This window comes from Varanus komodoensis, unplaced genomic scaffold (assembly GCF_004798865.1).
Source record: "Varanus komodoensis strain SLA01 unplaced genomic scaffold, ASM479886v1 scaffold69, whole genome shotgun sequence".
In the NCBI taxonomy this organism is placed as follows: Eukaryota; Metazoa; Chordata; class Lepidosauria; order Squamata; family Varanidae; genus Varanus; species Varanus komodoensis.
The window spans coordinates 776297-789837 of NW_025336334.1; the positions used below are offsets into that span (position 1 = coordinate 776297).

The 13541-nt window shown below is 37.7% G+C and overlaps 1 protein-coding gene across 1 annotated transcript in view; it reads right to left on the reverse strand.

Moving 5' to 3' along the window:
• The window catches only part of SCUBE1 (signal peptide, CUB domain and EGF like domain containing 1), a 275622-nt gene that overhangs the window by 231435 nt on the left and 30646 nt on the right, over nt 1–13541 (reverse strand). Inside the window, exon 3 of the mRNA XM_044450905.1 lies at nt 362–490. Coding sequence (XP_044306840.1) covers nt 362–490 — 129 coding nt within the window. The remainder of the gene's footprint in view (nt 1–361; nt 491–13541) is intronic.

Consider the following 13541-nt stretch of genomic DNA (forward strand, 5'->3'; position numbering starts at 1 on the left):
TCTGCACAACGGGGTGAGTTCCTGTTGCTCCGTCCCAGCTCCTGCCAGCCTTGCAGTTCGAAAGCATGCAAATGCAAGTAGATAAAAAGGTACCACTTCGGTGGGCAGGTAACAGCGTTCCGTGCACTTTGGTGTTTAGTCATGCCGGCCACATGACCATGGAGACTGTCTGCTGACAAACGCTGACTCCCTCTTCTAGGAAAGAGAGATGAGCACCGCCCCCTAGAGTCAGGCATGACTGGACTTAATGTCAAGGGGAAACCTTTACCTTTACCTTTAATGGGCTTTGTTTGATGAAAGCTATATAACAGAAAGGTACCACATAAAATGTCCTACCGATTTCTTCACAATAACAACTTACCAAGGCAATTGTGTCCATCATGAGCCAACATGAACCCATCATAGCATGTACACCTGTAGTTGCCTGGAATGTTGATGCATTCATGTACACAGCCTCCATTGTAGAAGTCATTTTCACACTCATCAATGTCTAAGGAAAGAAGCAAAAAAATCACTAGTTTGATTAGTAAAAAGCAATACTTGGTATATTGAACACAGTACACTAGGAAATGCCTTGTTTTCTAAAGATGATCATGTAGTATTTTTCAGTAATGGATTATCCCTAATATTGTAAGTTTCATTAATTAAAGTACAGCAAATTCTTACATTCTTATCATGTAAATCTGAATAGAAACATTACCTATTTTCAACTACTTGACCAATGGACATAAATACATTGAATATTACCTAGGTGGGTTGGCACACATGCCATCAGCCTAGTTCATACATAACATTCCAAGCTATTATTTGTTGGAAGTTGGATAAATTGTACTTCCCCCTCCCTTTTGGTGTTTGCCTGATGTCAAACCCAGGAAACAGAATTCCCTACAAATTGCAAGCTAGGCTCAAAATTACCAGTGGACAAACTTAGGAATCCCTTTGATCACTGGCTTTACCATTTGCAGGAACTTGCAGGAACACATCTGTGATCAAAAGCCTTAGGTATCAGACTATATGCTCGTCAGGGCAGACAGGACCTTAGCTTACACTTCATAAAGCAGCATCTGTATATGTAATTAGTGTATCAATAATTTAAGAGAAATACAATTTGATTTCTCTAAACTAAGATGCTGCAAAAGCTAAAACTGCTTAGATGGGCAGCATAAAAGAAAAAAGATCTGCTCTGGACATATATTCAAAGTGATCAATATGCTGTGCAGGTACATGAGCTGGGGAAATTTAACATTGTTTGCCTTTTCTTAACTTTTATACCAGGAAAGGATGCTTTTATGCTAACAGATTAAATTATCTACCAGAAGAACAATGAACATTAATTTTAAACTACAGTTTAGACTCCCCTATCATATGCACTGTCTCTGAGCCTGCTTGATGACAGACCTTCAAACTTGAGTCATATTTGGTCAGAATGTCTGTTTTTCTTTCATACTATGCCCTGCTACAATTGGATCTGGAACTAATTTGGGAAGCATAAATTGCAATTGACTTTCAATAATTTATGTTCTTGAACCTCTGTAGAAATACAGCCATTGGGAAACTTTCTGCTTGCATAAATCTTAAACATCTTTTCATCTAAATCAGCTATCCAATTGCAAAACATAGCAGTTGGGGAAATCATATGCAGCAGAGTTTGGGTACTAAAATGGTTTGAAATGTAATGTTTTCATTGCTGATATGTCAGCAGTTGGCTATATGGAAGTATTTATTCAGACATCTGAAGGGAATATATACACCCGTACAATGTTGAAAGAACACAACATGAAATATATGATGTGTCAGTAAAGAAGCACTGGACAGGAAATAAAACTGGCTTTGCTTAAAGACATGGAAATGTAATGAACAAGTTATGCATGTGGTGAGCCATAACCTACATTTCTAATACTCATCTCAGACCACATTTGGATAGTTTTATTTTTTGACTATTATTCACAGCTGTCATTCTATTCAAGAAATCTTAGGCAATTAAGCATACCAGCTTCTAACTGGTTAATTTATTAAATCTGCATACATTGCAAATTGAAAATCAATCAATCAATCAGTTCAAGCAGAAAAAACCACTAGCTTCATCTTGAAGATGATCTATACAGAAGTCTAGTATACTCTTACAAGAGGTATTTTATCCTGTATAAAACAGAAAGGAGAATGCTTCTTACAAGATAGCACCTGTATTTTAAAAAAACACCTTCATTAAAAGTGATCAGCATTTTTAAAAAAATCTGTTTCCCAATTAATTGTAGCTTTTTATCAAATCAAGTTTTTAACTCTAAACATTAAACAGCTAAACATTGGTGACCTGATATCACACATATAGGTCTCTCATCTCTACTGAAATAATCACAGTAATAATTCTTTTAAGCTTCTTCAGGTGTACAAAGAGCTTTATATATTTTAATGGATATGCAGCCTTCTCAGCAAGTAGAAGCAAGTCTCAAATGCATGTTTATATTAACTCTTATGACTAAAAATCTAATAAATAAATGTGTGTCTGTCCTGCTCTAACAATAAATGGGGCATGCTCTTTAAATGCAGCACAGCTTACTACTGAGTAGACATTAATATGACTACACTGTAATTCACAACAGTTTTTAAATTACTTGAGCATATATGAACTATGGTTTTCCCTTTCACAATTTGTGTGTATTCAGAAATCAGAACTTTTAAATAGGAATTTTCCTGTTATTTGATATATTTATTATACAGTAGTCAATCCACTAAGGAGGTTTAAGATGCTGTGCGATTAGTGCTTAAACCATTCCTTGAGAAACTGATTAAATTAAAATGTTTACTGTGATGAGTGTCTTATTGAGACCCCTGAAAATGTATATTTTGCACTTATCATTTAAGAAAATATTAATTTTTATTATAGTGATACACTAATACAGCATGCAGGGCTGTAACATTTGGGAAGCAGAAGGCTTTGTGTACAATACTGAAAAATAGTTCAGCACATGCTATAGAATCATTGAGGCAAAGTAATTTCTCAAGGAAATATGTGGGTGAAAACTGAAGAAAGTAATTCATTTTGGTTCAAGTAATGTAATTTTGACTTATTAGATTTATTTCTCCACAAAGCTTTTCTTTCAGTTTATTATACATACTCTGTTGTATTCTGTGGCTTCAGTGTTAAATGTAAATTACAGACATTTCACATTCCAGGAGAAACAACAGATCAACCTCAATTTACAAACAAGGATATGGTCTCAGAATTATTTCTTCAGTTCCTATAAAAATATGAACAATTTGGCATCTGCCCTCACTCTTACATAATCCCTGTTGGTATCTACTTAAGATTATTTGCTTATAAAACTGGTTTTCTGAATTTTCTATCATTGTTCTCAATATCAAATATAAACAATTACTGGGCAGGGAGGAGAGAAGCCTTACCTCTAATGTGCAATCAACTATTAAGCTATCAGCTAAAGCTATGAGCCCAATCTTATGTATACTGACTCCAAATATAGCACTCCCAGATAGGTAGGACTGCTGGCTTAATTAATCTATCTAGTGACTAAATCAAAACTTATCCCAGATATCTTTTGAGTTTTTCAAGTCTCTACTAGTATAATCAAGGCTTCATGTTCACCCCTCAGCAAAACTGTCAGAAATTAGAAAGAAAAATGCTTAAGGCTACAATCCTACACAGACTTAATGGGAAGTAAGTTCCATCGTACTGGAACTTATTTCCAACTAGACATGCACAAAATTGCTCTGCCAGTATTATTTACTATGGTTCCTGCTTAAGAAACATGTCCTTATACCTATATTCCAAGATGTAAGTAAAGTTGGAAAGGTACTCACATCTAGAGAGTAATTCACATTTGCTGAACTTTTTTACACAGTTCCTACATAATTCTCACCCTTTCTTGAGTTCTTGGCATGTGTTAGAGGACACAAGAGAAAAGTCAGTGGCAACCACAAATAATGGCTGTCTACCAAATTCAGCCAAAAGTACTGGATCCAAGTCTAGATGGGAAACATAAGCACTTCAGCCTTTTCTCACTGTAAAATTTTCCAATGCCAAGTTCATCTGAGTTGTAGTTGTAGCTTTTCTAAATCTAAAAATATCATTTTAATGATGGGGTGATGAGAACTTTAGAGGTGCTTTTTCTATTAGATGTTCTGCATTATAAACAAGTCTACCCCACATCCATTATCTAAAATCAATGAGTATTTTAAACAGATATTTCCTTAATTACAAATGGGAACAAAATACCAACAGGCTTTGGCTTATACTTAGATTTCCTGATCATCTACAACAATTTATTTTGGCATTGCTGAGTTTGAACTGCAGTCAGAACTTAACAAAGTTTAATGATGTATTAAATACAAGACAAGATTCTCTCCCCCTTGGTATGTGCTCAATAGTGTAGTAAATTTAATTTCTATGAAACAAAGAAACCCATATATGAACCCATTAGCTCCCCTTCCTTCTATGCTGAAGAAAGAGACACCCATATAAAACATTGCCTTTGTTAAGATGAATGCATTTTGCCTCTAAATATTATGTCCTTGCAGTCAACATTTTTAAAAAAGAAAATCAATAAAACACAGGCCACATGCCTCTTTGTTTTTATTGCTTTCCAGTTGTCATGATGTTTTCAAGATGCTAGTGCCTGAGGAAACTGTAAAAATTTAAAAGGCCTGAGGACTGTTTGTAGAGATAAGGTCAAGGGTGAGCTATTGGAATGGGAGAACCAAGGAAAGAAAACCTGAGGTTCATTAAGACAAGAGGAAAGGTACAAGTGCAACAACTTCCCAGGGCTTGGATTGTTTTGGTAAAAGCAAATTTTTAAAAATAAAAAGGCCTTGATAATTAACAAAGCAACACTAATGTATCAATGAAATGTGTTTATTCTGTGAAAGTTTAGGCCATAAACAATCTTTAAAATTCTGCCGTTTCTCCCACTAGTAGCAATTCTTCTCCCTATCCTTCTAAGTTCTGTGACCAGCAAAAAAGATCTTCCAAGCTCAATTCCCCAATATTAAAAACTAGCAAAATACCCATCTCTGAGAATGTTTAGTGAGGTGTTGAGGGATAAGACCAGGGATCTTGGTCAAAGAAAGACATACTGTTCAGCATTCAGAGAGATAGAAAACAGAATTTGCCCTCAGTGAAACATCACAGAAAGCAACACTATTTGTTTTATTATTTATTTAGATTTATAGCCTGCATTTTTCTTACAACAAATGCAAAGCAGCTTCCATAAGTCTCCTCCTTCTCTCAGTCTTAACCCCACAACAATCCTGAGAGGTAGGATGGGCTGAGACTCACCCAGCTGGCTCCATGACCAAGTGCAGACTAAAACCCAGACTGCCTGAGTCCCAGTCCTGCGCTTTTAACCACTACACCACACTTCAATTTGCTTTCGTTGCAATCATTTATTTTGACTGGAAAAAAATAAGATTGTATCTCCAAGATCACAAGATTGTACATCCTGAAACCTCAACTGGCTATCCAATCCCATTATAGAAGCAGCTCAAATTTTGAAGTTATACAGAAGCCAAGAGAAATCATACTATCTCACTCTACAAAACAAAACAGCATGGCTTTTGAGTATTATGCATACAAAGAATTTGAGTCAAACCTTCCAGTATTTGTAGCTCTAGAAGACTGATTGTTTCACAGGCTTTAACATTTTGAATGTGTCTGATGGCTGTTCTTGCTTCTTGTTGCTTCTGTATTGCTTGACATCCTAGTAACATTTATAGGGAGAATCCTTGCTTGACATCCTAGTAACATTTATAGGGAGAATCCTAAAGCACTAACTTTTACACTTGATTACTTTGTACTGCTTGCACTGCCACTTCAGAGAGGATTAAACAACTGTAGTTCCTCTTAGTTTTGCATCCTGTTCAAAAGAGGAACATTGAGTATCCCAGAGTCCCTTGCAATGAGGAAATCCATGTGGATGCTGCTGCCTATATGCCCCCAACCACCCAAAAGGAAAAAGCAACTGTATTCTTATATAACACTGTACTCATATTTTTATGATGGCAGAAGCATTAAGCATACTAACCAACTGCCTCACCTTTACCAAGCTTTCCAGAGTAATGGTATTTACACTGTATTCCAGGGAAACCTAAGTTTCCTTAGAAGGTTACTGTCAATTTTATGCATCCTACTACCCTTACTTCTAACATTTTCAAGTTTAACTATTTTGTAAATCACTCTGGAATAAGAGCATAACATGTTATAACTAAACATGATTATTGAAAGAAAACAAAAAACAATATATGTCAGAGCTTCCATTCTCCCACAGTTACACATTGCTGAAAGTTCTTCCATATGTGCAGTAATCTGTGCTTCTTTATTCTGTAGTGGCATGTCCTCCTCTCACTACTCAGAGTGCCAATTTCCTCAACCATGGCACATCAAAATGCATGAACACAGGCAGCATCTTGAGCCAGCACTAAGAATGCTGTCTGTGTTTTGCTGGATGCACTTCTACTACGGTCAAGTCAATAAAGAGGTTCAATACATTTGGCCCACTCTCTCTCTGCCTTAGGATCTTTTACAATGCACAGAGGTTTATAGGAGACACAAAAAGGTTCCTCAGCCGGGAAATCAGTCTGGAAATGATTTCCTGAAGACAGAAAGATGTTTCCTGAAGATGTTTAAGACTACAATCTTAGTTGAAGAAATTGTGAACTAGAAGTAGTTTTTCCAGCAGTAGCCTAATATCACTCTAGGCAACATGCTAGATAAACGCCCAGCTAAGCATTCTACCCAAGATAGTCTAGTCTAATCTAACAGAAGCTCCACTTTAAGCCAGTAGTTAAGAATGAGATTTTAAGAAATCCATTCACTAGGATGATACAAGTTAGAGAGAATGCATGACAAAATAATCCACCCTTCATGTGACAGCCCGTTTACCTTGAATGCAACTAGAGCAAGATTAAAGAGGAAGGAGATTCAGGAACTCAGTGATTTTATTTAGGAATCAGTATGTGGGGTGTCAAATATTTTGGTTAAAGCAGCATGTCCAAATCAGTCCTCTCCAGAAGTATTGAGGCCATAGCTCCCATAATCCCCTGTCATTATGGTTATTTGTACTGTCTGATGCAGAACCATTAAATGGAAGAGGTTAACAGTTCTTTAACTGTATATTGTGAGTTAGCTCTCTCAACTACAAGTACCGGCTTCCAATGTATTATCTAAACCCCAATCACTTAATTCTATAAATAGTTAGGAAGAAAGTTTCAACAGAAATTACAGCAAAAATAAGGTGCTAGTGTTAATTTAATAAAATACTGAGTAGTTCAGTTATTTCAGTATTGTTACCATATTAATGACAAAAAATGACAAATATAAGCTGGCCTCATCCTTAATTTTTATTATGTGGCATTAAGCCTAAAAGAAGACAGACTGTTCTTTCCTGTTCCATGAGTGAAGACCAAATAGAAGCAACATTCAGGAATCACAGCTCCTGGACTAGCCCTATTTATGAATGAATGTGGTTTCCATAGAAACACAGTCCGATTAGATTGTGCTTCAGTACTAGCAAACACATAATTGAAAAGTGCTTAAAGAGAAAACTACTCACTATATAATTAAAGCTTATTAAGCTATACGCCTCCATTTATTTTTAAATGATCAAAGACTACTGGAAATTTTCAACCATTGTATAAAGCTGAGAATTATAATATGTATAACCTAAAGATGGCTTGGAGGCCTAATACATTACAGTACAAACCATGCATGCCTACTCAGAATCACTTTGTAATGAATGAAGTTGATTCCCTGTTAAGTGTGTATATGGTATTGCTGCTTTAATCACTAACCTCTTAAACTACTGTGAACTAATGAAATATGATGGATAAAAGCAGGAAATTCTTTACATCTGCCAGGGATTCAATACATGATCTTTCTCAGCCTCAATCACCTTTCCACTCTACCATCTTCAATATGGCAAAGATACTACTGACATTGTTTTACAAGTTATTACTATTATTAATGTTAATTTCATGTATGTACTGCCCAATTTTCCCCTCTTTTTCCTCTGCTGTGAGGATTGTGCCTTTTTGCCATCCACCTCATTTGTTTCAAATTTGTATATCCTTACCCTCTCTGATCCTGTTCTGCTTTAAAATATGCTTATGTTTAATGGTCCTACTCACTGCTCTGTCAGCCCTACGTACATCTGACAGCTACTGATGAAGACAGGAAGAGTCTTCAACTACATGCAAGCAACAAGCATGTAGTATGGAGTGGGGGAGCTAAAAGCAGTTGTTGGCTGCAGAAAAAAAGAAATTTAATGGTGGCTAGCATTACTTCCATAATTGTGAAGCAACATTTTAAATAAGTAAGTAAGGTGCTTGCTAAGAAGGGAATCTCCAAAGTGGAGGGTTGAAGAGAATGAAATTGACAAGGGTAGCAATATACAAGGCTCAATAGCAGACAGGCAGTCTTGCAGTTCTGTGCAGTTCTGCAAGATTCCCAGAACAATTTTTAAAATGTTTGTGAATGCAACTTAAAGTTATTTGGCAATCTGATGAATGATGGAGGATCAATTTCAGAAATGGTGCTGATGTATGAAATGAAGAAATGAGGATTTCAGCTGTAAAGGTCTCATCAATAAGTGCCAGCAATAGTTGGTGGAACTAAGAGGGCCTATAGGAGAAAGAAGCCATGACAAGCCACCAAGTTGGTAATTGTCTGTCAGGATTAGGGTAAGCCACCCATCTCTGGGTGGCTTAGCTTGATGGGTGTACTTGCCCCACACTCTGGAGTAGGAATGGAAGGGGGGTTGCAATTCCAATATCCCATTTAAAAATTCAACAAATATCATAGAAACTAAATTAATTATAAACAATTAAATTAAAAAAACTAATTAAAAGCAGCATCTTAGTTCACATTATAATGGCTAATGTAAAAGAAATTATCTACAGGCTATTAAAAGACTTGCCAAAATAGGATTATCTCTTCCATTTTTCTAAATATCTGAAATTTGGATTTGAAACAAAACTCTTTTGGTAAGGACCTCTATAGAAATTGTATAAATTCACCTGAACATTCATGTTGAACTTAGTTTAATTTGGAACAAATTGAAAACTCTTGAGTATTTAAAAAAGTGTAGAAAGCTAATACTTATGTGAATTTCATGTGCTGATTTAAGAATTTGCAACAGTCCAAAATGTTAAGGAACAGAAACAACAATCCATTTGCAAATCCATCACAGTCCCTCAAAACAACCAATTCCATACCAAAACTTAGGTAAAAACCACATGGAGAAGCCTTTTAAATTTTTTAATTAACTGCAATACATCTATAGTAATGAGTGGCTGTATGGAGACTAAATTATCTAAAGGTATTTGAGCATTCAAACGAACCATTTAAGAAAAGCTTGCTTTTTTAATGTAGGCTGTTTCCGATTATAAAGAAAAGCTTTTAATTAAGATTAGAGCAGCCTAATTCAAGCAATAATTTGGTTCTTTTAGTTAGTAAGTCTCTGTTAAAAACAAAGCAATTAAGTTTAAATGGGTTCAGGCACTTAAAAGTTTCTCCCACCTCAAATAACATAATAGTAGGGGACTATGTCAGAAACTAATTCAGACCAGAAAACACATGTTTCAAACAAGTTTGTGTTTCTCTGTTAATAACAGGGTTGCATTTAATGTTTCACCAAAGACTAGTGCATTTGTAAACTAGATGTTCAACAGAACATCAATTTGGGGAAAGATGCAATCATAGAAAAGAGTGCTATTACTCAACTCTTTCATTGTGTTTGTGCCGTCCTCCTTGAAACCTATACCTGCAGTTTTATAACGTAATGTAAATAGTTAGTTTAAGAGCAAAGTAAATGACATTAGCTTTATGAAGCAATTAAGCTATTCACAACTTGATGTCCTTTATTGCACTGGTTCTTAAACCCTGCACTTACAGGTGACCCCCAAGATCACATTAAAAAGAGAAAAATAATGAGATACAAAACTTTTATTTTAAGTTTCTACTATACACTGAGAAATTAAATGTTTTTCAGTGTCAATTTTAGAATATAATCTAAAATGTGGCTTGCCTTTTCTTTCCTTACCAATGGCTTCATGGAAACATCAAAGGAGAAACATGTTGTAGAGGCAAGCACTGTAAAGAGCAAGAAGCACTGGACAAGGGACCTTTCAAATATTCCCCTGTGTAATGGCTGTGAGATCTGAAAATGTGGTGGTCTACAAGCAAACAGCAAAAGAAAACAACAAAGTTTAAGAACCACTAGTTCATTGTATTTATTTAAAAAAATTGTAGACCATTCATTACTGTTGTCTCTGGACGGCTTACAACATTATTTCAGACTTCAATAAAAAATTAACTATTCCATACTGAGCATCATTTAAAATAAATTAAATATGTCATTTCACAATTAAAATTACTATGTGTTAAAATGTTGGCCAAATAAAAAGGTCTTGACCTGGCACCGAAAAACATATAATGACGGTGCCAGGCATTCCTTAGTCGGAGCGCCACTACAGAGAAGGCCCTCCTCTGAGTACTCTGTCTCCTGACCTCTTTCAAAGAGGGTTCCTGGAGGAGGGCCTCTGCTGCCGATCTTAGAGGGCAGGAGGGCATGTAGGAAAAAAGGCGTTCCTTTAGGTATCCTGGTCCCAAGCCGTTTAGGGCTTTACAGGTAATAACCAGCACCATTGAATTGAGCCCGGACTTCAATAGGAAGCCAATGGAGCTGATAGAGGACTGGGGTTATATGAGAATAATACCCAGTTCCTGACAGCATCCTGGCAGCTCTATTTTGAACCATCTGAAGTATCTGGACTGTCTTCAAGGGCAGCCCCATGTAGAGCGCGTTACAGTAATCCAAACGGGAAGTAACCAGTGCATGTGTCATTGTTGCTAGGCAGTTCTCCTCCAGGTAAGGACACAGCTGATGGATCAGCCGGAGCTGAAGGAAGGCGCTTCTCGCCACCACCGTTAACTGGGCTTCCTAGGACAGCTCCAGGTCAAGGAGCACTCCTAAGCTGTAGACCCTGTGATTTAGAGGGAGTGCAACCCCATCCAGGGCAGGGCCCAAGTCACTTACCAGGAAGCTCGAATCACCACCCAACAGGACCTCCATCTTATCTGGATTGAGCTTCATCCAGCCCATTATCTCAGCCAGGCACCGGTTCAGGACAGCCACTGCCTCACCTGGATTAGTTGAAAAAGAGAGGTAGAGCTGGGTGTCATCAGCATACTGATGACTCCACAGCCCAAACCTCCTGATGACCTCTCCCAGCAGTTTCACGTAGATGTTGAAGAGCAAGGGGGACAAAATGGAGCCCTGTGGTACTCCATGGCAGAGTGGCCATGGCGCAGAGCCAAAGTCCCCCCAGCACCACCTTCTGGAAGTGGCCAGCTAGATAGGAGTGGAACCACTGCTAAGCAGTGCCTCCTACTCCCAATCCCACCAGCCTATCCAGAAGGATGTATAAAATCCAAAAGGATTTTATATGATGTAGAATAGACATACAAAATGACTGGCTCTCCAGATGTTGCTAGATTTTTATTTATTTATTTATTTATCGATTTATATTCTGCCTTTTTCCTACAAAGGGCTCAAGGCAGCTTACATCATTCTCCCCCTCCTGTAGGTTGGGCTGAGAGTCTGTGACTGGCCCAAAGTCACCCAGTTGGCTCCATGGCTGAGCAGGGACTAGAACCCAGATCGTCTGAGTCCCATTCCCATGCTCTTAACCACTACACCACACACTGATTACAGCTCCCATCATCCCTCACCACTGGGTATGCTAACTAGATCTCATGGAAGTGGCAATCCAGCAATATCTGAAGGACCGTACATTCCTCACTTGCAGTGCAGAAAAACAATGATTTTATCCCTGTTCCACTGTCCATGGAGTTATACAAATCTCTTAACTGAAATGGAGGGACCCTGGAAAAACGGGGGTGGGGCAGGACATTTCTCTCACTGAAAGAAGTAAAATGGATGTGTTCCTTATGAACCTACATCCAGAACATTATTCAGCCAGGATGCTTGTGTATAAAGCAGTATTGCTCAGTTTCATAGAAATATAAGAATTTCCAAGATTTCTATCAAGGTTTTATAGCCAATGTATGCATAATGCACTTCCAATCCAGGTTTCTAAGCAAATTCGAATAAAAAGTGCCTAGTCCTCAATAGCTGCTGCAAAAATGAAAGAAAATCTGCTGTTAAAATTAATACTGCCCTTTTTAATCTCGGATGTGACCAGTGCAAACAAAGCTGCTGCTGCTGCCTTTAAGAGGCAAAGACCCATTACAACCAGTGAAATGTAGCAGGCAGGACTTCTGACTGCCTCCTCTCTATTATGCAAATGCTCTTGGTCTCACAGGCCTAAACCCTAAGAAATTTGGAAGAGACATGACACTGGTCATACATTAGCTATAGGCTTGGCTGATACTTCTGGTAACATCAAGGAGGAAGGGGGGGCTGTTGTGTTCTTTTATATGTCAGGGCACAAAAACAACTGAAGAAGGCTATGGTTGGCACTACATACACATTTTTGGAGGTGATTCCTGTCATAAAACTGTAACCCTTTTTATTCTCTCAATATTTTAAGATCTAATGTTGTTTTAAAAATGAGTTTTTATTTGTTATTTGTTGATGCTGTTGTGCTTTATTCTTGTACCACCTGAGATCCCAGAGAAGGAACAGATAGAAATGCTTTTAATAAATAATAAATGACAGAAAGGCAGAATGGATGGATTTGGGAGAAATACTTCTTCAATTTTGTGCAACTATTTTACAGGAAAATATTCATTTTTTTTAATCTGATCATTTTTCATTAACAAGAAAAATTGACTTTTCAGTTAGTCTTGTTGTTCTTGACTAGAATTCATTTCCCATGGAGAAGCCTGACCATGCATGAGTGCCCCTTCAGACTGATGCTGTTTCTGCAACAGACTGGCATCCAGGAATTGGGGCTAGTTGGCGCATTCTTAGAGGTCCCTTCACACCTTGTGTACTGTAGAGAACATTTTTTTATCTTCTTTCAAATCTCACCTCACATCCTTTTAATTCTAGCATAGACTAAGGCTGTGTTACATAAGCTTATCAGCATTTGTCCATATTCTTCTCACTTTGCTTATCTGTCTTTTTTTATCCTTCCCCCGCCAGGCCCTGACAAGTTACACCAGAGAATACTTAGAGAGTTGGCAGGGGTTCTCTCACACCCCCTGGCCTCCATTTTTGAGGCCTCGTGGAGAATGGGTGAAGTTCCAGAGGACTGGAGGGTAGCATCAGTGGTCCCAATTTTCAAAAAGGGTAGTAGAAGGGATATGGGGAATTACAGACCTGTTAGCCTTACGTCCATTGTAGGAAAAACAATGAAAAGGCTCATAATACAGAGGGATCTAGTGATGCTAGATAGGGAAGGGAGGCTGGCAGCCACACAACACGGCTTCCGCAAAAACAGGTCCTTGTGGAATTCTATGACAAGGTTTTGAGATGGCTAGATGGAGGGGATGCAGTGGATGTGGTTTACCTGGATTTCAGCAAGGCCTTTGACAAAGTGCCCCATGATATCCTGGTGGAGAAACT